Here is a 26,504-nt window from a genome sequence, read left to right on the forward strand (position 1 = left end):
ATCGCTTTTTTCCCTGCCAATTGCACTTCAATTTTACAGCCTCTTGATATGGGCATAATTACATGCTTCAAAGGATATTACAGAAAACGGTTGGTGGACTCCATACTAGTAAACTTTGAAAATAAAGCAGAAGACCCTTTCAAAGCTGTAAATGTCAAGGAAGCGTGTGACAATATTGTTGGAAGTTGGTGGGAAGTAACAGAAAAAACCATTCGGAATTGCTGGAAAAAGGCTGGTTTTGTGTTATGGAAGATAAGAAATCTGATAATGATGAAAATTCCATAGACAATGATCTCTCAGATGATCAAGAATGTGTTTTGCACATAAAAAAATCCGTATCCCAACTTGAGGAAACAAGCGGTAAAAAGTTTGGAATTAGTATAGAAGACTATTTAACAGCAGATGATGATCTTATGGTTTTCGCAGGAGTTACTGATGAAGATATTCTCTCTGAAATTACTGATGAGATAGGAAACAATGATGAAGATGATGATGATATTGATGATGATGATAATACAGGTCCATCGCAATCCTTATTGTCATCCCAGGAAGCTCTTCAATCTGTGAATTCTCTACGGACATTTTTTTCAAGCCTTCCGTCGACAAATGAAGAACATTTTCGTGCACTAGACTTAATGCATACAGTATTGGTGAAATCAATAAACAAACAAAAAAAAAAAAAAAAAATCTGAAATGTTTCAGATTTTAAATTACGTCCAAAGGGGCGTTTTTTAACATTTTGTGTGTTACCTTTCTTTATTAAATATCATGTTCCTCGCACTTAAACCATAAGATCCAGTGCAACAGCAATATCGCAAAATAGTTTTAAAACGAGCATATCTTTAGAATTTTCGATACAGAGACTCACGCGCTGGAGATAAAAATGTATTTTCTGCACAACGTTGCCATTGCTCGCTTTGAAATCCTTGAGTTTGTTAATCAAAAATTCGTCAAAGTTTTAAAAAATAGGAAATCGATCACAAAACAAATTTCAAATTTCAAATTTGGTCTTCCACATGCTCATATTCGTTGGAGGATTACGTTATTCAAAATTCGATGACTCTATGTACCGTTGTTTTATCACAATACGAGAAATATACATACATTTATGCAGATTTTTCATTATTTAATTTCTTCAAATATAATGCAGGACTCTAACATTTTGTGGCAACAGTTTGAAAAGTGAACCGACATTTATGAGTCCGACGCAAAATGCCAAAACGAAACTAATAGTCCTTCGGGATTCAAATCCCTTTGGACTAAAAATATTGGATTATTTTCAATAAAAAGTGTTTTCAGGTATGTGAATATTTCTGTGCTTATTTTCTGAATTTATCTTATTTATTTATTTTTTTAGTATTTAAACCACTATTATTAGTATTTTACAAATTAATTTCTTCTAAATATAGACTTAAAAGTAGTATGTTATGCACCTTAAACTAATAATAATAATAAAAAAAAACTCTTATTAAATGCTCAAAATATGTGGGCCCTCGATATAACAATATACCTCTCTACAACAATATATTTATTTGGTCCCTAAAATATTGTTGTAACGAGGTTTCACTGTATATATATATCGAAGTATTTTAGATTTTATATGTTAAATCGCTTTCGATTTATCATCGAGACAGTGAATTCTACACTTCTACACTTATACTCAGCTAAATTTTCTTTTCAATCTAATTACACAATTACAGTACTTTCAAAACATTGTAAAATACATGTATTTTACCATGTGTTTACCTCGTTTTTTAAGTTAGTTTAATCTTTTCAAATAATTTTGCAAGTAACCACTTAAGATTTTTTTTTCGATTTGATACTGTTTGAAGCATTATTTGAAAATCCTTGCTTAAAAATAACTCAGCATATTTTGCATCTGGGGTCACTACCAGAGAGTGTGTCTACCTGTGAATTTCTCCTTCCCGAGACTTTTTTAATTTAACTTCTTATAACAAGTGATTTTACTTTTTTACTTGAAACCTTGTGTGATTTCGTATTTTGTACCAAATATTATGCGAAAACATCAGTTGATGATTATCGGTAGAAGCTTTGTACGATGAAGATCAAATATCCAAAAAGTTAGGAAGACGATGACAAAATTCATAGAACAATCATATAATTCCGCAAGCTGATGTTGTTCTGAAGAGGTTAAGGATTTAATTTTATGAATACCTTTAAAATGATACTTTTCATGATCACAGCCATCATTACTGATAGAAGATTTTTTTAAAATAAAAGTTGAGTTGCATTTCATTAAACAGTGAATCAAATTTTAATTTGAAATATCCATCGCGGACTTCTGACTGTTAATATTTCTGGAACCCCAAGAAGTTCGCAGACCTCAGTTACAGAATCGCTGATGTAGCATTTCAATTTATTTATAAGATGGTCTAATATAACAGGTTTACAGTGCTAAAGTATTTATACGCACTACCAAGTATTAGTTATAAAAGCTGTAAACGTGGAAATAGGGCCCAATTTTTTGGCTTATTTTATCAAAACTGGAGGCATGGGGAAAAACCTCTTGTAGATGATTTTCCTCCTCTAATTATTTTCAATATCTATATTAGAAAAGTATCACCAACACGAACTCCATAAAATAAAGTAAGTTTATATTATAGCAAAATCTGATTGTACAAATTAGTGTTATTATTTAAACTGAGGCAATCAACAACTCAACTTTCAATGCAAATCAAATGCAACTCAACTTTCCTAATCAGAATGAAAAACAAAGGTCCAGTGTCTGTTTTTTGAAAAATGAAATAAAAAACTAAAATGCTAAATTAGTGTTTTTCGCGCTTATAAACTTGAATTAAAAATATTATTTAGAATTTTACATGTTTTTAATACATCAGAAAGATTTCGAGAGCCCTTGAAAATGGAGATTTGGGGTACATGCCCCATTTGCCTTTGCATAAATCAATCCCTGTTTGTTAAGATTCGAAATACTGAAGGGTCGAAGCAGCGCGATTAATTCCATTCTCTTTCGATGGATTTTATCTGTTTTATCTGAAGTCTTGTTGATAAGTTATCATCACACTCTCTTCAGGCCTTCTGTTCCACTCTGTCCTGTGCATTCGCAGAGCTGGCAGCATCAACGGACAAATGCGGGATGGCACTTCTGAAGCCTTTTGCCCATGCAAGATTGCAAGTCTCAGACTTCAACGTTAGTAATTGGGATTTCTCGAATCATACCAACCTATGGATAAAACTGCCGTCTCATGAAATAGCCCTGAAAGTACTGGCACTCCTACCCATTATGCTGTTAGGAGTAGTGGGTAACATAGCGATCATAGCTGTCGTGATACGGATTAGGGTAAGGAATATTCTGTTTCTTTTATTCGTTTCTTGTAGTTGTCCCTAAGATTTCGAGCTTTAGATGAACATTTATATTTAAGATGATTTTGATGATTCCGCTATTATTTTGACATTTTAACTTAAAACTGTTCTGTGTGATAAAACATGATAATTTCATTTTAGATAAATAATGAGGTTTAACTTTTGTGTAGTGTTACTGAACCACACGAAAAGTTTATTTTAAATCCCATCGAAATAAATAAAATAGAACAAGTAATAATTTAATTCTTTACTAGCATGTTTGGTACGCATTAGAATGGTCTTTGAAATTTCAACGTTATGCTATCTAAGCAAAATATATGAGAGGAATTAAAAGAAAATATTCTGAAATTAAATTTGAGAAACTGGAATATGAAATTGTAACTTCTTCCATATTTAATTTTGGACTTTTTTGTGCATTTTCAAATCAATGCAAAATACAGATTTTTTTTTTTTGGTGTGTATGTGTGTGTCCTTTATTTGTTTATTATTAGATGTAGTATTTCATTTGTTCAGTTTTCAAGTTTATCTTTTGAAGCCGATAACATAGGTATCAACTACGCTATTACTGATTATAAATAAGCAGTTTGATTTATATATCCTGTTGCAACTAATACATACCTTGTCTTATAAGCCATCCTCTTTTCTAGTTTAAGTAAAAAATATTTATTTAAAATGAAGAGTTTGATACATGTTTGAAGAAATTGTAAATAAGAGTTTACAGAAATAGAAGGATTCATGGCAAATCATTATTGCAATTGTCATTATAGTAATTAGTTGTCTAGCTAATAAAAATTTTAAATAGTTTCTAAAATTGAAGTTACGATCAATATGAGGGAAATGTACTTAAACGCTGCTAACTGATAAGTCAGTTTCAGTCAATCAACTAAGTCAACTAGTTTCAGTAATTTCAGTCTGCTAACGAGATGATTTCAGACTTTTTGGGTATTTCATTTGTTTTCAGAATATCTATGCTTAAATTAAAAATTAATCCCTTGATACAACCAAGTATGGTTGTATGTATGCATTATGCTGCCTTGCTTTGTAAACTTTTCTGGAACCACGCAATTTAAAGCATCAGCTTATTTAAATATTTAAATAACTTAGAATTTTTTTTCGGTAATTGCTTCATTCGTCTTCTCATGATATCATTTCTTTTTATTGGAAAAATTCTTAACACCTGATTTCAAGTTCCCGTTTTCCCATTATTTCTTATCTTTTAATATAAATAAATTTTTCATTAATATGTAAAATTCACAGATAAGAAGGGTATTGAGTAAGGATTTATTTACTTTCAATCCTGTTGCGGAAACCTGTAACTTTTTCCGTCATTCCTTCATTGATATGAAATAGGTAATATTATGCGGATGCAAGATAAACAGAGCTGTGACTTTTTTTTTGGGTAACATTTCATCACACAGTGATCTTTTGTATTGAATTACTCGATACACTTTCATGTTGCCATCCATATTTATACTTTATTAAAAATGAATAATTTTAAAATATTTTCGAATCATATTTTTTAAATGAGATTAATATAAAAAAGAAAAAGAAAATATGCTTTTCTTAATAAGTAAAAGTTTTTAAATAAAGCAAAATTTGAAATCTGCATTTAGTGAAAACAAATTTAAGAACACGATATCCAAAAGTATAATTATATTTATCAAGAAGATATAAATGAAATTTAGCTAATGAAGTTCATAATTAAAACGCTGGAATCTTGAGATTTATTTTCTCCATGAACTTGAGTAAACTATTCGGATAACAATTCAGACTTCAATACAGCCATGGCTGAATATTTCAACTGGAAGGTAACTCGGGTCGTGTGCGCGAAACAGCTTTTATTTAAGCGGGATGTGAGTTGTTAGAAACATCAAAGACCTATTAGTAGTAGGTTATCTGTGTTCAGAACTGTTGAGAAAGTTCGAGATGATTCAAAGAGTACGACACTTAGCTGTGAGAATTTTCGAGAAAGCGTAGCCCACCGATTACTTGATCATTCCGTGCAGATTTCGTTAAATGGCAAACTGAAACAAGAAGCTGGTTTGTATTACTCTTGGTAGTGTTGGTCATGTTACCAAATGAAATTGCAATAATGTTTTTGTTTTCTATAAACCTTTCTACCGGACGTCTATAAAACTAATCTTTCCAAAGTTCGAATTAAAAGGTGTAATAGGTTTATTGATTAGAATTCCGAAGATCCGGATCATGGAAAAACGCGAAGACTTTAGTTTTTGAATCTTTTTAGGAAGCTAACATTCGAATGCTGGTCTGATTTGAGCATTCGAATGTTGCATCCCTACAAATTGTTTTACCGATTTCGCTTAACATGTATGAATTAAAAAATAGGGCGTAATTTTTTATTTGTGAAAGTTGTTTGAAAATGTTACAGAATGTTAGACATCATATTCAACTCCAGTGTAGTAAGAAGTTTTCAACTATTTTTAGATTATGTGAGAGCTAAATCCTTAATATCCTCAGTGCTTAAATTCGGCTTCAGTTCTTCTCAGCTTTTGAGAGAAAATAGAACTCCAAAGAAGTGAGCCAGAGCACGGAATAAGATGAAATCATCCTTTTTGTTATGCCTCTGAAACGCAGTATTAATGGAAAATTAATGAAATTAACGCAACGTTTCTGGCAGAAATTGCTGACATCAGTATCGATTAGCATACGCCTCACTTTCCACGGCAAGAGCAAAAACATATAAGGTACCTTCACGAGTTAGGAAAAAAGGATTCCACGTTGAAATATAAAACATTAAAATGCGGCATATTTTGGGGCTGTATCATCCAGTCAAGATAAAGGGATAAGTAATAAAAAAAATCCGTGATTTTATTTAACTGCGAAGAGTACAGTTCAAAGTATTCACTTTCTTTTTATGCTATGGGTAATGCCGGGGATGCGTTTGATATTCAAGTATTAAAAAGAATTGTTATTGGTAAAACTAAGGATTTCTATTATGACTGCTGAAGAGAAATGGAACATTTCGGGAATAAGGAAAGATTATTTGTTGAACTTTTCTAAAAATATGAGAATGATATGTGATTTTGATTACAATCGAATAATTACTGGGCACGGGCGCTCCCCGGCGTACAAAAGATTTAATTTACAAAATAATAGTCTTTGTAATTTTTGTAGTGCTGAAGGCAATGCCCGACGTTTCGTCGAAGACTGTGCATTATTGCGACGTGTTAGGGAAACACGTCGTAACATAACGGAATTCTACTGCCGCAATAAAGAGTTTAGATTTGCAAAGGATTTGATGAAATTTATAAACGGCGACAGAACAATACTGGGGATTCTGGTTTGATGTTTTTGACTGTAGTTCTGTTTAAATATGTGTTTTAATCTTTTGTTTTAATATTTTAACTATATTTTTATTTGTCTATGTTGGGTGTGCTGCGTTAACCAAGAGGCCGATTATTATCGGCCAGGAGGGTTGCAGTACATTCGTATACATTATAGTATTACATCCTCTCCATATGGAAAGAGATATTTTATTTTGCTTATATTTCATTTGTTATTTTATTTCATTTAATGTTTATGAGGCACGCTTATTTCATTTAATATATTATTTATGATGAATTTGTTTATCAATGTTTTATATGTTCTTTTGAATTTTAATTGGTTTTAATTTCATTAGTTGTTTTATTTATTTATTTTTGGTCCCCAATCCTGTCACTTTTAATTTTGGAATTTAAGCCCTAAATATCATCTCAACCTTTGAATTTACGTTTTTCAAACCTCGTGTCACTACTTTCTGCTTCGGAAATCCTTTTAACCGTATGATAGATGGCAAGAGCATTCGCAATCTTCAAAAATCAGTATTGCTGTATATGAAAGATTTTTGGAAAAGTCGGGTTTCTGAAAAGATTTTCGAAAAATAGCAGTGTCATCAAAATTTTATATAATATGGTAAATGTAACACAATATTTAGATAGTACGTTAAAGTTTACTTGGCAGTGCGTCTACTTGTATTATACCAAAAAATGTTGTTACTAAAGGAAGGCTTCTTTCTGCAGATTGCCATGCGCATATCGATTCTTCCCGATCTAAAGATCAAAGTGGAAGAATCAACTCCATTCTTCATGAGCGCTTTAGTTTAAGGAAGTAATTATCTTCGTGGGTGCTTTCCAAGTTGTTCTGTTACCAAGCCAGGAGAATGGTGAAAATTTTCGTTAAAGATGATGAAAGGTGAAAAATGAAGTGTTTGAAAACTCGTAATAGCCGACTAAATCTGGATATATACAGGGGTCAAGGCAATGAAACTAAAACATTTGCTACTAGAGTGTTTGTGGGTGCTCTCCATCTTTTTATTAATAAGCAAAGAGAGTAGTAAAACCTTTCAATGAAAAAACTTGAAAGATGAAAAAAATAGAAATGTGTTTGAGAACTCATTAAAAACAGTTGACTAAATGTGGATGTATATAGTTTATAGACATCCACAGTAACCAAACAGTAGCAACGTTTTTGTTACCAATCCTCAATTAATTCGTCTCCATGATAAAGAAACTAAAACATCTGCAGCTAGAGTGTGATATTTTATTAATTTAGCACCTGTCACCTTTTGGAGACCATTACTGTTGCGTTTCGTTTTGGAAATGCCGATACAAATCTGGTTCAGTCATTTGATATATTTTATCTATCTCTTGCAAAAGGATCAGGAGGTTGTGCAGGATGTGGTTGATCTTCAAGCGTATTTTTCATGTTCTTCAAACCGCTTTGTTACCAGTTTTGCGATGTGAATATGTGCGTTGTCATTTTGATACACGGTTTCTTCTTTGAGATATGATATTTGATAAATCGATTTAACACAGCAACGTGTCAATAAAGTTTGAGATTTTAGAATACATCAATAGTCTTTTACAGTGATTTGATCGTAAAGAATTTTCATTGTTCTCACAGATTTCCTCTGTAATTTGGCCCAAAGTTCAACTAATTCTTTTCCATATTTTACTTGGACATGCAGAACACATCTAGCTGTAGCTTTACATGTAGCAAGAACTCAACATCCGTCACATTATTTCTCCTAGAGGTTGAAAAACAAATAAGATGGATTCACTGCTGAACAATTCACACTTTTATTGTGTTCTGAGAAAATTTTGCATTTCTGACACCACAAAACGAGCGTTTGTTATTAAAGGCTCTGTTGTCGTTGTACTATAAATGTTAACCCTGAAAAACATCTGTCGGCAAAAGGCACAAAGAAGGCAATTTTCGTAAATCTGAGCGATTCAGGAGGATATTGAATTATTACGAACTGGCATATCCTAGGAAAAGTGTTGCGAACTAAGTCTGAGAATCACCTTGCATTTGATTTATAAGGTACGTAAGGTTATTATTTAAATTAAACAATTATTTATAATTTCAGCCTTCATTATAACTTATCCTTTCCGTTTTCTCACCAGAATGCAAATCAGTTAGCTAGTATTTAAACCGAGGCTTTTGGATTGCATCACTTATACTCTGCAGCCTTGCAGTTTTTCTTCCACCCAGCTTGTCTAGTAGCGGTATGATTTAGCGACTCACTGTCTCCATCAGCCTTTTACTAACATCATTCCGTCAGATGATGTTATTTGAAGATTTTTCTATCTGCGGATCCCAAAATACTGCTTCATGTAATTGCTCACAGAATTACATCTCAACGGTTTTTCGCTTTTAACTCTGGAATGTAGCCTTAGAAACTCACAAATAATCGAAAATCGCTAAGTTGTTATACTGAAATAGTGATAACACGCGGGCGCCCAATAATAGCGAACTATGTTCGCCTGAGCCGAAACTTAAGAATTGTAAGACACAGCGTGGTTCTGCCCCTTTCGAGGGAATGTTACGCTTGTCTTACCAACTCTGAAAAGTTGTAATTATTCGGCTTTGCGTCATCGCTGTTGACTATTGAATTCGATACCCCGCTTAGAAATTCTGAGCCAGCCTAGAGTAAAATTTAATTTTCTAGTCTTTGACTTTTATTACGTTTTGAATTCAAATTGACTGTTACTTTAATAGCATCACTACGAATTGTGGCTGATTTTTGTTAGCACAAGAACATGCTCATATGTTCTAATTTCTGTTTAATAAAAAAGGTTAATAAAACCTTTTCGTGACTGGTAGCTACTTTAGACATAGCGATAATTCGCTTCATGGGGCTAAAATTTCCCGATCAAGTAAAACCCTACATGTAGTCAATTGATAATTTGTATGAGCATTTGCCGCTTTTTTAATTAATAGTTGTATTTAATAAAATATACTCCGTATGCTGTAAAACTGGTGTAAATCGTTTTATAATTTATTAATTTGTTCATTTTTCGGCATTTCACATTTTTAGTTTTCATAATATTTTTTTAATATTTTTTGATTAAATATATTCTGTTCTTCGAGTTGTTAGACTGTAATCTATAGTTTTCAGATTACAATGTTTTAAAATTTCATTTCATTATTATCATTTTATTAACGTAAACGTGTATAAATCTGAAAACAATATTAGAATTATATTGCAGTCTAAATTAAATTAAACTAAAAGAAATATATATATTTAGACGTTCCAATACCAACCTAGTGAATGAAATGCATTAACAAATGATATATGCTTGAAGCATTCACTATTACATTTCAAATCTAAATTGGGGAGTGTGTTAAAATGGCACACATCAGTTAGAATCAAAGTTATGATTGATTATGATTACTTTGCTTTCTTATTGCAAACAATTTTCTCTCTTGAATATTCTCAGTTATAAAATAGCAATTGATGTGAATGCATGATTAATACAGTAATTAAGAATGGAACTATTTTTAGGGTATGAGAACGTGCACCAACATTTTCATTTGCAATATGGCTTTAGCAGATCTGATGACCATTCTTTGCTGCTCTTGGACGATAATCGTTGTAGATGCATATCAGAATTTTATGCTGGGAAAAGTCTATTGCAAATTAGATGGTTTCTTCCACGGTAAGATTCATCCAACACTCTGTATTTCACAGTTATATTTTTAATTAATATCGATGAAAAGGTTTTACTCACGTTACTTAGAAACCATAGATAGTTGTGTTGTATTTAGAATATTTTCAAATCTTACGTGAAATAATGTTTTATATTACTTCAGTTTAAAAAGCATTTTTTCAACGTTAGGAATTATAGAATTCATTTCATGCATTCGAAAGATTCGCTCGTTTCGAAACGTTATTATTTACTTCAGAATTCATCTAAATCCTAAGAAATCTATTTGGTATAACATCTCTTCTGTGTGAATAAGACCAAACGATAATTTAACGGAAATAATGCTACAATAAGGCCCTTTTAGAAGTAAAAATTAATAATTATGATTTCATAAGTTATAATGTTATTTTTAAATATGATAATTTATAAATTTAAATACTATTAATTAATTAAAAAATAGAAAATTAATTCTAATAAATTATCCGAGCACAAAATGTTCTTTTATCAGCTGCAAATAATTACAAAAAAACCTATTCAGAGTGTTGTTACTTCTTTATCTTGATTTCATATCTGCTGCTGGAACATTTTGTAACCTTTTCCAGACTCAGTTTCCGTGTAAATTAGAACTTGAGATAAAGAAAACGAATTTAACCGTTTGACAGTTGATAAGTCTGAAGAATCGTGAAAGATTCGTTGCAACATATCAAGCGCAGAAATTTTCTGAAAAACAAAGCAACAGTATGGGCAGTTTGTTCAATAAAGATAACAGGGTTTCGACAGGTGAGCTATGTTAATATGTTCATAATTAACAAGAGTTCATAACAAAAAAAGAGTTCCCATATCTGGCAATAATATGTTTAATACTTCAAGCACAGGCTTTTCGAAAGCGAGCAGTATCAGTTTGTTCTATCCTACATCTTAAGCAAATAAGGAGCACATTCTTCGTGCAAGATTATCCAAAACCGTCTGATGATATAATTAATTGTTACCTAACTATATGAAAATTTTAAATAAACTTTTCTGAAGATAAACGTGCAACAATTAAATTCCATATGTAATCTTGGAGGGGTGTTGTATAGCAAATTAATATATGTATCGAATCGATTGTGAATCTCTTCCCGCACATTTCTTAACGTGTTTTCAATGAGAAGAGCAAAACTGTGAAGATTTAGATAGCTTAGGATGAAAAATCTATCGACATGGCGGCACGTTTTGGAAAGAGCATTTTCCATGTGAAGCATTATTCTTTTGAGGTTTGTCATGTGGATCATCCAGGAAATTGAAGAAGATCGAGATTCTGAAATGCTATATGAAATTAAACAGAGAAGGTAAATCCTCTCAAGATTTCAGCAATTGCATACGCTTGTTATATCTTCTGAACTCCGTTGAAACTTCTGAATGAAAAATACGAACTAAAATAAAGTATGATTACGATGATATTAATAAAGCAAAATTCCTCTTCCAGAAAGAATATTTTAGAGAAATGTCTATTTTGCACATAGGAAATTTTTCTGTCTACAAGGCAATAGCTGGAGCAATGGAATAGGCATCTACAATTTCAAAGATGATTTTGCGAACAAAAAAACAAGCATAATAATTATAATATCATTTGAAACTGTTAGAATTAAAATTTAATTCAATAATAAGGCGAGAGTTTTAATTTAGTTAATTATAGATTATTTATTATTAATTATTTTCTTGTGTATTGAGAAGAACAGCAAACTCAGAGATCGCCTTAGGCGAGAAAACTTCTGACTATGGCCCTGGTCAAGAAGTCTTAAGCTGCATACTTTGCTCAAGAAGGCTAAATCAAAATAAAGATGCAATTTGAATTTGATCGGGAAGAATATTGATCAGAATACTCACATTTCTTTTACCCTTCTTACTGCATCTGATTCTTATTAAATAAATTAACTTCCATTAGTTCTATTATTTCATTTGATTTTTATAATATTTTAATTTGCAATCAGTTTGCTTACTTTTCATTTGCTTTCTTATTTAACTTAACTTCTTTAATTTTGCGTTTTTAACTGCTTTTCAATAATCTAATTTAATTTAATAATACATTTATTTATCTCTTCATATTTTGTATTATTTTAATATTCAATATTTATTTTATTTCTTTTCCGTTAATCGCTCCTGTCGCAGGACTCTGATAGTTCTAATTCTTCTAGTTTAAGAAACTGATTTCTGATTGCATTTTAAATAATGTACGTTATACTCTATCGTTTAGTTTCATTTTTACTTTAGAGTAATTTGTCATGTAGATGAATTAGTTAGGTCATTTCAAATAGCTACACATTTTCTCTTTTCTACTGACAATTTTCGGAAAGTAATTGATAGAAACCAATAGAGATATCAAAGATGTATGTATTCGAATTATTGCTTGGATTCTCCATATCTGATATGCTACAAAAGTCTGGTATTTTAAAATAGGTATTTTAAGGTCATTTCACTCTCCCTCATTTTTTGCATGTAATCGTCACCCTACAGCACTTATTTTCTCCACCTCATTTTAGACTGTAGTTCAAGTCTGGCTTCAGTCATGCAATTTTCCGAAGTGAAACACGCTAAACTGAAATTAAGTTTAAAAAAAAAGAAAAGGGGAAAAAATTATGATTTATTGCAGTTGTCGTTATCATGGTTACGAGGCAAGCCTAGCGGTAGAAAATTATCCTGAAGTGCCTATTCTGAAGTAGCAAACTATAGTACGGACTATTCAGTGAAGTTTTATTTAGGCTTAATGATCCGAATCCTGATTACTGGTTTTTAAAATGAAAATAAGCAGAAAGGCAGATATTTGCTTTCTGAAAGATTTTAGTATGATGAAGATGATGAATTTCATGCCTTGGGGAGTTTTGATTCTTGAACCAACTTGTCAGGACCACTGTTCCTTCTAATTGCCTTTGGAAACATCTGTTAGTCTTGAATGAGAGCAGGGAGCTTACTCAAACTATCCTCGTGTGTGTGTAGAGGATACGGTAAAGATGAGAAGGGTTAAATTTACCCTTTATTTCTCACAGCGTACAGCCCTTCCCGCACTTCAGGATATAGATACCAGCACTTATGATCTAAAACGTAGAAAATGAGAACTAAACTAACTTAGCTAAATAAGAACTAAACTTAGATATTTTACAAAGACTAGTAACGCGTAAATTGGCTTTTTAACATTACGTATGTAGTGAGCGGAAAGCAAAAGACTACAATACGTCTTCAATTATCAGCGAGAATTAAGTTCTGGTCTTAAAGGCAGACAGGAACTGACTCAAAAAGCACGCGCGTCGTAAAGCAGCGAGACGTCTCTCTCTCTCTTTTGGCTAAAAGCCATATCTTAAATACTTAGCAGTCTACAAGCTCATTTGCATAAACAAATATAATCGCTGCCCAGAATCTGATCTGAATCGCAAATCTAATTCTGGCCAGAAATGGAAAATAAGAGAGGATAGCAAAGTTTTAAAATAAAATAAACGTTAGTTAAAATCTTTACAAACTGGGCCGTCTTTTTCAAAGCTGAAAATATTTTATCACAAAAGTTTACAGACTTCATATATAAAAATCCAGTTAATTTTGACAGACTAGAAATCTCTATAACAAAATATAACGGGGGCTGACCATCCCGTCGTTAGAGAGCTACCGATCGATCGAGTGTACTTTTCAGTGGATTGGATGTCATTTATTTATTCCGTAAAAGGGAGGGGATAGCAAATGTTTACAAAAATTCTAGTAAGATATTTTACACTGATTTTCGGATGTTAAGCACGTGATGGTAAAATAAACAAAAATAGAAAAGTAGAGCTTTGATTAACACCAATGTGCACATGAAGGTAGCAATTGTTTATACGTGAAAGAAAACATGCATGGAACAAAGAGGAAAACAACATTTAATTTTCGTAAACTATATGATGATGATGTCAAATTTGAGTAGTTAACAAATTAATGTTTAAAGCTAAAATAAATGAACAAAACATATATTAATGGGGTTTGTGTCCACCCCGGACTTTCACATAAACTTTATAGCGATTGCTCGTTTTCAGTGAGGTGATTAATTGTTGCAGATACTAGTCATGAGCATTGCTTCATTAGGACAGTTTCTAACTGTCTGGCAGTGGCTGAAAGAGATAAACGTGCAGAAACAGCATGCCCGAGGATATCCCAAAGATTTTCAATGCGATTAAGGTCCCATGAATATGGCAACCATTCCATACAAGAAATGGTCTCTTTCTTCAGGTACTCGCTAAAGATGTTGGCTGTATGAGGACGACCATTATCATTCATAAGGAAAATATCAGAACCCATTGCTGCAACGTAGAGTCTTAAATTGGATGTAGGATTTCATTCCGATACTGCGTAGCCATCACAGAATCGTCTTTAAAGATGTGCAGCAGGGTGTGATATCTCACTTAAATTCCAGCCCACACCATGATGTTGCCACTTCTGAATGTGTGATGTTCTATGATCTTATGGCCTTCATTCCGGAAGCCTTATTCTCTTTAAATTTTTGAATGATTATCCTCTGATTTCCGGAAAAAGTCTGGAGTCGTCCGTAAACAGGCCGTTGTGCTAGTCGGAAACAATCGAATTGAGACAATGCCGACACCACTTTTATATTTTGCCCCTCTGGATTAGACGGTTAGAAGAACACAAACAGTTGGTATTCTGGAGTACAAATATAGTCATTTCATGTGAAGGCTTCGATGACCTTTTGCAGGTATGGTCGTATCAAGTGACGCTGCAACTATGAATGAAATAATTGTGGAGGTCGTTCATCGATTCTTTTGCGAATCGTTTGCTTGTTCCCTTCTGAAGATCGGTATAGGAATATATCGATCTTCAGAAGGGGTGGTAACCTGTGGTAGAACAGGCACAGATCTTCAGGCGACTTGTTTGTAATTATTTACACATTCGAGAAATTTGCGAGTGATCAGTGTCAAAAAGAGTGACATTTTTTAATGTTTGACCTGCTTCAATTTGTTTGACAATAAGCTAGCACTCATTATTTGCTATTCATCTTCTTTCAATCGTAGAAACAGAAATATCATCAAAAGTTATGCTATAGTTATATAAATTTCGGATCAGCATTTAAATTTACCTATTCAAACCCTTCAGAATGCTAGCGTCTTCAAGGACTGCCTAATTAACGTGTTTTAGGATAGTGAATCGTGATTGTCTGTAAGATACGATAGCTGCATACTAGCATCTGCATCCCCAGCTATTTTAAACGAATCAAATTAAACTACGCTTTCGAAAATTGCTAAGATGCATTGCTTGTTTATCTTTTAGAAAGCAGTGTCTATAGCAATAGGATTTTTAATTCTACTCACAATACATTGCTGATTAATAAATAAATAAAACTAAAAATTTGCTTGATATTTAGCCGCCATTTCGCTGATCAGCGCTTACCAGCTGTAAATATATAAATAACAACCATATAAGACTTTGTTTTCTTATAAAAGGCTACTTTTTATCATTATTTATGAATAGAATGAGCCATAAAGATTGCCATATAAATATTTTTCATCAGTTCATAAAGTTGCAATGATTTGGCGACTATTTCTGGGGGGGTGATGCGGATTAATTAGAAAGTAACCAATTATCTTTTACTGTCAACTCCTCGTTGCTTGCAAGCAAATTAAAGGAGTTGTGAATTGACTAGATCCGATCTTGAAAAAATTAAATTTTTTATTGCGAAGCAATGGACAAAATTACTACCACAAAACATTAGCAAAGAAAACTATCTGTGGAAAACACAACAAGCAAGTGTAAAAGGCATAAGATAACAAAAGTGATAGCAGGTAACGCTTTTAGTTTTTAGCAAACCGTGGGTGTCGTTCCAGATATTACCTTAGTAAATCGGAAGTTTACAGTAGTTCAACTTGTCAAAATTACAGATAAAATGTAAGATAAAAATTAAAGTAATTTCAACATTCACATTTAATATCATTAACTCAACACAAGAAATGAACAAAATATACATTTTTTCAAATGAGCTCATAAGTGTACAATTATTCGAATAGCTGTAAAAAGTCCTCACGTTCCTTCTGCTGAAGTTTCACATCTAACATTCTCAGTTTATTCCTTATACTAGTTGCCCGTAGAATATTCCAATTGAGTTTTTTGCCAATCCGAGCTAGCAGCTAAAAACTGAGATCTCTTTTTAGAAAATATTAATCGATTAAGTAATTATCTTTTATATATTTTCCTGAGCAAATAAGTTAACGGCATATTCTTAAATTATATTTCTGCTTTCACGTTACAACTAAATTATACTTCTGCGGAAACTTCAGCGGAGTTAAATAACGTATTTGATGCTTTTCATGCTTGCAAAAATAATTTTTCTCTTACATGTAAAACTTCAGTGTATATAAGTTAAAGGACTTTTATTACTATTATATTGCTAGGTACTATATCACTTACAAATATGTTTTTCCTTTTCTGAGTGAAATTTCCTTAGTTTTAAATTAAAGACATTTGTTCTTGCTTGTAAGCGTTTCTCCTAACTTCTTTGTTAAACTTGAGAGGTGGTAAGTTAAAGATCTTTTTTCATTTATATTCTAGTAACTTTCCTGCTTGCAAGTGTGTTTTCCCTCATCATCATCTCAGGAGATCGTCTTCTGGGGATCGTCTTCCCTTTTTCCAGGAGGCTGAGTCGTGGTCAAGCGCTGGTCATCGTAGTCGCCACATGGGTGGCAGCTATGATGTGCGCATCCCCGACGGCCATTTGGAGGTGGCTACAGACACGACGGTGGCATGACTACGAAGAGGTCAGTGGATAAAGAAAATTTGATCTGAAAATTAGCTTTTTTGTGAGTGGTACATCATAGCTGTCACTTGGGCGGCAGCTATGATGTGCGCATCCCTGACGGTCATTTGGAGGTGGGTACAGACGCTATGGTGGCATGACTACGAGGTCAGTGGATAAAGAAAGTTTTTGTCCCGTATATTAATTTGTAAAATAGAATGCGGATAAAATAAGGTATTTTGTTTTGATACAAAGCACAGAAACTTCCTTGGGTGTCCTGACAATGCTACTTACGAAATAAGGGCATGTTTCTAGGACATCCCGGAATATCCGCTGACTTCGCTAAAGCATCCTCCAGAGTCCTTAATGTCAGATCCCGGCATATCTCCAGGACATATTTGCTAGCTCCCATTGACAATGTACGTGATGAGGCAAGAATTTAAACTCCTACTTACTACTTGATCTCCGTCTGTAAATATCCCTCTAACTTCCTAAACCGACGAATCTTTTGAGCTCAGCGTGTCAAAATTCGAAAACCGTAGCTTAACTATGTCATCTGTATCATCTGTCTGCCAAGAATCCTCTCGAACGCATTCAAGTTAAGCGCAGCACATATTGACGATGATGAGACTGTTGCAAAAGACAAATATATTAAATATTGTGCAATATTTTGTCTCCGTTGATGCATCCTCCCGATTACTTGATGTCATATCCCAATATCCTCAAGATATCCTTTCTAGGTCCCATCAACAATGTATGGGATATTAAGAAGTCACATTTTCTTCTTTTTCAGGATATTATGAAATATCCTTCTGATCTCCTAAGTACATTTTCTCCTTTTTCTCGAGGGCATAATATCATATCCTGGTTTATCCCCAGGACTTCCTTGTCAAGTTCCATCGACAATGTATGAAATGTTGGGACTACTCATCTTTCTCCGGATATCCTTAAATATTCCTCTGGCCGCCTAAACACATCCTCACGAGTGCCCTAAGTCATATCCCAGTATTTACGAGGATATTCTCATCGACAATGCAAGGGATCCCAATGACAATGCAAGAGATGTTGTGAAGATTTAAAGTCCTACTTAGTACTTTCTCAAGACATCCTAAAATATACCTATGACTTTATGGTGATTCCTATCTTATTGTTACCTATATGTTTTACCACCAATCCTCGCATTCCATATCACAGATTATGTTCTTACTGCATTAATATAAATATTAACAAGACATAGTGCACAATAAAAATTTAGCTTTATTTCGGAACTTCGCGCACACTCCCCGACAGCCGGCCTGTTTCGCTCTGCTCGCTACTCGTAAGAAACTTCTCCTCTAGGGTTGCCACACTTATTGGTGTTGGTGTTGGTGTATTTAATTATGGCAAAGCACACTAGGGCTATCTGCCTAAGAAGAGGGATGCCTTTCGTGGAGGACTTTCTAAGGGAAACTGGCTCGTACACACGTTACACATGGGGAAAACCACGAAAACGCCCATGCAGCCAGCCTGTTCGCGGGATTCGAACCTCGGACCGAACTACCAGTGTTCAGTGACTTTACCGCTCGGCCGCTGGTAGGCGCCACACTTATTGGAGGGCGCAAGGCGCGCTCCTTATTGCCATCACTACAGAGTTCCCCCCAATTCCTTTGATGGCTATTCAAAGGAACGACATTAGGTTATGAAATTATCTCAGTAGATCCGCACTGTCGGGTATTTTTTTCATGATTACAAAATTAGAATATAAAATTAGAAAAGATCAAAATGCAGTTCAATATGTAACAATGTAATGACACTTATAATAAACATGAAATAACAAAAAATATGTTACGATATGAATTTCAAAAAAAAAATAATAATAATAATAATAATAAAGTTTTAAATTGTTATGTAAGGAGCAAATTTCTTAGGGAAGTGAACATGTCTTCCCGATCTGGTAACAGTTTGTGTCTTAGAGAGCTCGTTTGCAGATTTATTCTGCTGAACTGTCTTTAAGTCTTTATTTGTTTTGAGTTCAGGCAAATTAGAGTCCGAAAGCAAATATGCTAGTTTCACACGGTCTATAGACACAGTAGATTTCAGACCGTTAATATCAATTGTGAAAGTTTTGTTCGTTCTAGAAAGGACTTTCTGCGGACCTGTATATGGTTGGCACACAGGTGGCTTTACTCGATCGACACGTAAGTATACATGCGTACACGACTTTAAGGTAGCACTTACGTAACACTTTTCTTAAAAAATGTGCAGATGTTGCCATCGGATTCGATTGTTGCATTCTATGTCGAAGATTCGTGATAAATTGAGTGTCATTCAGAGATATCTTAGATCACGTTATCATATCACTAGGCAGCTTGAGAGTTGTGCCGTACACCAGTTCAGCACAAGATGACTGTAGATTTTCCTTTACGGCTGTCCGAATACCAAGCATAACAACTGGTAGTGTTTCAGTCCAGTTATTGGTCTCGTGAGCCTTGAGAGAAAATTTTAAATGTCGATGAAATTGTTCAACAATGCCGTTGGACATTGGATGATAGGCTGTTGTTGTGATTCTGTTCGTACCTAAAATGCGCGTAAATTCTGCAAAAAGTGCGGATCTCATTTGAGAACCTTGGTCTGTTGTTATGATTGATGGGCAGCCAAAACGAGATATTCAACAGTTGAAGATGGCTCTGCAAATGGTTTCCGTTTTCATATCCGGCATGGGAATGGCTTCAGGCCATCTCGAGAATCTATCTATTAGAGTCAAAAGGTACACGTTGCCTTCTGATGGAGGTAACAGTCCAACGATATCCATATGGATTTCTGAAAAACGTGCATCAGGGAGAGAGAATGTGCCCATTGGTGCTTTAGTATGCCTAGTAATGCCGAGTTTTGGCAAGATTCACAGGATTTCACGCAATTTTTGATATGACGTTTCATATCGGGCCATACATAACGAGAACAAATAAGCTTCGTAGTAGCCGCAATTCCTGGATGTGACAGATTATGCAGATGATTAAAGATGAGTCTGGGAAAGAAATTCAGAACAAATGGACGAGGAATGTCCGTTGATATGTCGCAAAGAATATTACCATCAGAATACTGGCACGGTTTAAATTCCAGTGAATTTCAGAGCAATGGCATTTTTGGCAGCAATAAAGGCTTGTTTAGCATTCTCGTTCCAATTTAATTGTGGGGATGAATCCTGAACACGAGATCGAGATTTCTTTTTATTAATATAGCCTTCTAACAATTTTATTAAAGGAGAAAGAATATGTGCTGCTTTAGGTATGAAACATCTGTGCTGCTTTAGGTATGAAACATCTGCTTTAGGTATGAAACATAAGTTAAACATGCCTAAAAATCGGCGAAGCTTAGTGAGAGTGGTAGGTTGAGGAAAATCTAAAATACATTTAACTTTCTCAGGAAGAGGTTCAATTCCGTTTTCACTAAGGTGAAAACCTAAGAAATCAATAGACGTTTGACCAAAGGTACATTTTGAAACATTTATGCAAAGTCCATATTCCCGAAGTTACGAAATAAAGCTAAATTTTTATTGTGCACTAAGTCTTGTTAATATTTATATTAATGCAGTAAGAACATAATCTGTGATATGGAATGCGAGGATTGGTGATAAATATAGGTAACAATAAGATGGGAATCACCATAATGTTGACTTGGACTGTGTTAAATCAGGCCATATGAACAGTTCTCAAGCACTTTCGGTTTTGACTATAAGCCATCACTCAAGATCTCCATCTTTTGAATGCTTAATTTCATATTCCATTATATTTTCAGGACATCCTCGCTAAGTCCCATAGAGCAGTGTACAGGTTGTTAAGAGGAGTTGAAGTCCTTCTTACCATATTATCAAGGTATCTCAGAATATTTCCTTAGTTTCCTAAACATTCTCTCGGATGCTTAATGCTATGTCCCAACAATATCCCCAAAATACCATCATTAAGTCATTTCGATATTATGTACGGGGATAATATCAGGACTTAAAGACCTACATTCCCTCGGATGCTTAATGCTATGTCCCAAAAATATTCCCAAAACATCATCACTAAGTTATTTCGATATTATGTACGGGGATAATATCAGGACTTAAAGACCTACACTTATCACCTTCTAAAGTTGTACTTGAGCTGATAATAGAATGAGCCTTACAATTTACTAGACAAGTAGCGAGTTATCGCAACTTCTAAAAATAGTATGATATTTGCGAAAGTTTAAGCAATCATTTTATTAGACTGAACTTTTAACATAAAAGGTACAATCTGCGATACGAGTAATCACTTCTTGTAACGATGTAAATTAATCAATCACAGGTACTTAAAATTTATTAATTAAAAACGTTGATAAGAGATTTTAACTTTTAAATTTAAACTTTGATAACAGATTACATAGAAAATAAGCTTTAAGCTAGCTCAACTAATTTCATAGGCGCGTAAACTGAAAACAATTGGCTGCGAGAGAATGCAGAGCTAAGATAATTACATTTAAGGAAAGCTGGCAAAAATCTAAGAGCTACGCGAGTACCAGAAGCTCTCTCTATCTAAAATAAAAAATCCGCAACTTAAATCTCTTAAAACTAATTTGCTACCTGCCGCGGAATATGGAAAGAAGTTAAAGTAAAGATCAAAATCATAATAACTAGTTAATTGATAAGAACCTTAAAAACCTTCTAGGGATATTCTCATGTACTCTTTATATTATCATGGAACAATAAGGAACGTTTATGTAACTTGAAAGTTTTTAAATTGAATTAAAGCTTACTTAATAATGTTTTTAAATCCAAAAGAGTTCAGGGAATTGAAAATGAATATTCAGTAGGAAGTGTTAGAAAAGAAAATTTTGCTGTTATTTTTAAGGCCATGATATAGTCATGTTATTACATATATATATTTGCTAAAAGTTTACTGCATAAGTTTCACGCCTGACATCCTTAAAATCTTCGTAATTTAAAGTGGCTTGTGTTAACATTATTTGTGGCTCAATTATCCGCATGAAGTCGATAGAATTAATTATGGAAGACATATTATGTTGCATATTCAATTCATAAAATTTTTAAACAAGGTTAGTAACAATGTTAGTTAAAGATCTGAGGGCAATGAACTAAATATAAAATGTATGCCCTGCTAATTGCAGTCTTAAGAAAGCCTTTCATCTACACGTTTACAGATTTCTTATCTTATTTAATGATGATGATAATAGTAGTAATAATAACAATAATAAAAACGTGTTAAATTTAAGTATGACAAAAAAAAATGCGGGAGGGATAACAGAGTAAACGTTTCAAATTTCCAGCCAGATTTGCTAAAATAATTAACTAATTAGAGTGCAAAAAGAACTGTAAGGGTTTCATGGCTAATCCATGTCGTCAAGTGGTATAATGCAATGAAAATCGGAGTTTAGGATGCAAAAGGAAACGTCAAAATACCTTTTGCATTTTGCATCCTAAACTCTGATTTTCATAGACTTTTAAAATGGCTCGGAACCGAAAACCTTTTTTTCTCTTCTGTTTCTGTTATTGCTTTATGAGAAAATTTTGATTTTTGCATAACATTTATTTGGTTATTTCTTTCTTTCTTTTCCTAATCACTGTTTAAGAACATTATTGCATCGAAAAATGTTTTTAAAATTCTAATGGTTTGTTGAATTGCTTTCTAATTTATGACAGCTGGAAATATATTGGGGATAGAATACATTAATTAGTATTCTTCTTACTATCATTTTTAGGCAAACGTACGTATATACATTTGTAAATATAGATCATTGTTGACCTGTCGCAGCAATTTGTTCTTGCAGTTTATTTCCCTCCCTCAATTCTAAATTTATCTGTTAACTTTTGGCGCATAGGCTATAATTTGTTGCTTTTGATGAAAAATTTCAATTTCCCCCTTTTCTCGTTAAATACCTGTACTTTTTGAAAAATTAAGCAATAAACGGATGAATTAACATATTCGAAAAGAACTAGCCACAAAATCTGCATACATAATAGGTGCACAGAGAAACTAGCTGGAAGAAAAGTTTTAACAGCATTTTTTAAAAAACAAACGTATGAGGGATAAAAACTTGTTTTATACAGAGCCTATATCTTTGCATTACAAACTTTAAAATGATTATTTTAAATTTATTAATTTAAAATGAAAAACTTATTTTGAAAAGGAGTAGATGACATCATCTGAGTGGATACAGGTGATGGAAGTTAACAAGGCATCTCAAAAGAGGCTACAGCTCTCAGAAGTACCTGAGCAATAAATATCAAGCGTTCCGTTATTTGGCGCCCGTAGAAGGGATTTCAAAGTGAACCAAGATTGCAGTTAGTGTATGTTCCAGAATGACAGCCGCTCAGTCAGCTGCATGCAGGGTGACTAGTGATTTGCGCCTCATATTCTGGTAAAGAGGGACCTCTTAAACTGATTTCGAGATATCTTCATGCGAACATTACAACAATGGGATGTTGTGCATCTTAAGACTGGGTTATGGTTCGGTTTATAGACTAATTCCCGACGCGAACGTTTCGAAGAACATCCCGTCCAGGTTTGAAGGACGCTTTTGTTTACTACTATTAATTAATCATTTGATTGATCTCCTTTTCTTTACATTTTCCCTTGCTAGTTTCTTTTATCCTTCCCAGCGATCCGTGAAAGATTCAATGAATTCAAATAAATAATTTTTTGTCCATTTTCTTCACTTATTTGCTTAACCTTTGGACATAAGCATAAATATAAATTAATTAATATTACTTCATCTATTTTCCAGGTGTGGTGCAATGAAAATGGCTTTCTTCTTAAATATTATTGGTTAATGATCCTCATTCTTTTGGTATACATGCCGTTGACCGTTATGGCCGTGGCATACACTGCTATCATTCTGCAACTGGATAAATATGAACATCAGCTCTTCCTTAGGGAACATCCGCTTAAGATGAAGTACAGGAAAAAGGTAATAGGCAGAATTTTTATTTATATTCAATATTGACTTGAAGTTCTATTGACGTCATCCTTCTAAAGTGACCTGAATGAATGAGTTAAAAGTCGATTAAAATTACAATTAGTGTCCTGAATTTACATTTCTTAATCTATGTTTCGGATTTCTAATATACATAAAGCAATACAGTCTTAAGCGATGACTCTTAAGTTATTAAATGACACAGGTGCATAAAGTTGTTTTCTGATTAGATTATGTCAAATGGTGGCTGTATTATAGTGTATGATAATACGTATATTTTACTTGTTTTCTCCATAATTCAAATTGATTTGTTTTTCACTTTATTTGAAATTATTATCTGTGATACGAATGAATCACAAATAATTTTCAGAGTTTCAAAATATGGCTGATAATTCCAGTGCACGCTTTTCCTAACTTTTAAGCTTACCAGATGTTGTTAAAGACGTTTTCAATTTAACGGTAAAACTCTCTTGAAGTAAAGAATAGGCTATTTCGTTTAAGCTGAGTTTGTTATTTGCAATTAACGATATTTAGCAAAATCTAGTACCACCAGAAAGGTCTCGCAAAATGAACGTGAACAAAGTTGCTCATTATAACCATTTAATCATGGATTTATCATCAGCACAAAGGAAAGAGGTGATGTTTAATAAAAGCTTTTATATATATTCTTAGAAATATGTATCATTTTGAGGTGATGGTCGTCTTCAAGAAACGATCTTCCTGAGGGGTTTTCATTGCATTAAAAATTGAAATTTATAGCACCATAAGGATTTTAGCAGTATTATTATCGATTTAAAATCAAAATAATATCTGATTTAGATAATCATTGCAAATATAGTGACAGATATCCTTCAAAATGGTTTTGCTTATTATTATCTTTGCTCCGAAATTTGGAATTTAAAGAATATAAATTTTTGTAACTAGCAGAGAGTAATGGGATAACGCCAATATTATTAAAATTCGTATTTTACCCATTCATGTTTTAAACTAAACAATTTCCTGAAACTATATCTGTACTAAAAACAGGGCATAAAACACGCAGCCAGTCTTACTGCTCCGTTTACTGCTAAGTTTGCTTGCATTCTATTTTTCCTTAACTGGAAATAATTAATTCTCTTTCTGTTAAGTTAGGCCATATATTATTTACCTTGAGTAAGTAGGTAAAAATCACTTACACTATGTATTCAGATTAACAACGCCTTCCTGGGACCCACGGTGAGGTGCTACTGCTACGCGTTGAAGTGCTATTGTTATTTGTTGCAACCGACATCTCAAGCCTCTGCCTCCTCTGGCGGTGTCATCAGTGGTTTCAATTTATGTTTGGATCTGGGCAAGTGGAGCATTTACACCGCTGCCTTGATTATACATTAAATATTGTATACGCGCAATGGTTATGAGAGAAATACATTACACTGTTGCTTAAGTAATATGTTAACCTGCTTGATTGCTGGTGGGGCATGGCATTTATCTCGTATGAAATGATTGCATTTTCATCACACCTGGTCATTCGTTGCTTAGAGATACATATGCATTGCTTCCGAGTGCTCTGTGTCCTGCTTCATGTTGTTAGCGAAGTTTGTTGCTTTCCTGTGGAGTTACACGTGCAAATATTGCATCTGTGTTTAATTGCTTTGTTTCGATGTTACTGAAGCCATTTTTTGGGGGGGGGTTAATTTGCGTTGCATAGCTTTTGATTTCTGGCAGCTAGAAAGTCAATGAGATTTGCAATTTTATTAAGTGGTTATTTTTGAATGAATATCTTAGGAATGGAAATAAATCCTCTTCTGATTCCTTGCATAGAAGTACGTGGGAAAGGGCCCATGCCCCATGATAAATGATTTATCTGGTAACATGAATCAGAGAGAAGTTAATTTTGGAGAAAAGGTTGTAAACTCTTCTCCTTATATTGGGAGCGTCCACCATTGTTGCCATGACTTTTTTGTTGTATTTCACAGTTTTAATTTCAGGTGTAAAGCTAGTAAGGAAATCCTCGTTTTCATGGCACTTATTCCTTGGGCTGCTTTTTTGGATAATAAGTCAGCCTCATCTTTTCCCTTGTGGCCAACGTGGGCTTTAATCCAAGTTAGAAAGAAAGGTTGGCACTGGGCGTGGGAGCACTCGTTGAGAATTTCTTGTGCTAGTTGTGAATTTTTACTTGTGTTCACGATTGCATGCATTGATGAACGACAATCGGTATAGATGTATGTCCTTGGGAAATGCTGACGTATGCTTTCGTTGACTGCCTATACGATCATGAACATTTAAGATTGGAATACGCTATTCTCTATATCGAGCAGTAATTTGAAAACCTTTGCGTCATGATTCTATTGAGACAGATTTTTATCGTGCATCCTTTTCCGTTGTTTATGCCGCAGCCATCTGTGTATATCTTCGGAAAGAATTTTCGGTACCTGTTCTGCCTTGCGCATAACGTGATGTTATTTCTGCTAGCTGGATGTCTTTCATATGGATGGGCCAGTGAGGTGCAGGAGTTGGAAGCTATTCTTTCATTTTTTATTTTGCAATTTTTTCTTAGTTGAAGAACTGAAGTCTTTTTATAT

The 26,504-nt window shown here is 33.6% G+C and overlaps 2 protein-coding genes across 3 annotated transcripts in view; one reads left to right on the forward strand and one right to left on the reverse strand.

The window, feature by feature from the left end:
- LOC118205829 (estradiol 17-beta-dehydrogenase 2-like) overlaps positions 1-26,504 on the reverse strand; it is a 128,731-nt gene that overhangs the window by 32,094 nt on the left and 70,133 nt on the right. The gene's annotated exons all lie outside the window — the stretch shown is intronic.
- The window catches only part of LOC118203752 (substance-K receptor-like), a 40,213-nt gene continuing 16,753 nt past the window's right edge, over positions 3,045-26,504 (forward strand). The window contains exons 1-4 of one of the 2 annotated variants that reach the window (XM_035376039.2): positions 3,045-3,319; positions 10,130-10,283; positions 16,827-17,032; positions 23,755-23,937. In XM_035376039.2, the coding sequence (XP_035231930.1) occupies positions 3,116-3,319; positions 10,130-10,283; positions 16,827-17,032; positions 23,755-23,937 (747 nt within the window). In that variant the 5' untranslated portion in view covers positions 3,045-3,115. The remainder of the gene's footprint in view (positions 3,320-10,129; positions 10,284-16,826; positions 17,033-23,754; positions 23,938-26,504) is intronic. The other variant, XM_035376040.2, reaches the window with a different exon arrangement.

The sequence above is a fragment of the Stegodyphus dumicola genome, chromosome 3 (genome assembly GCF_044657685.1).
Source record: "Stegodyphus dumicola isolate Sdum_Otavi_A_Nest chromosome 3, ASM4465768v1".
In the NCBI taxonomy this organism is placed as follows: Eukaryota; Metazoa; Arthropoda; class Arachnida; order Araneae; family Eresidae; genus Stegodyphus; species Stegodyphus dumicola.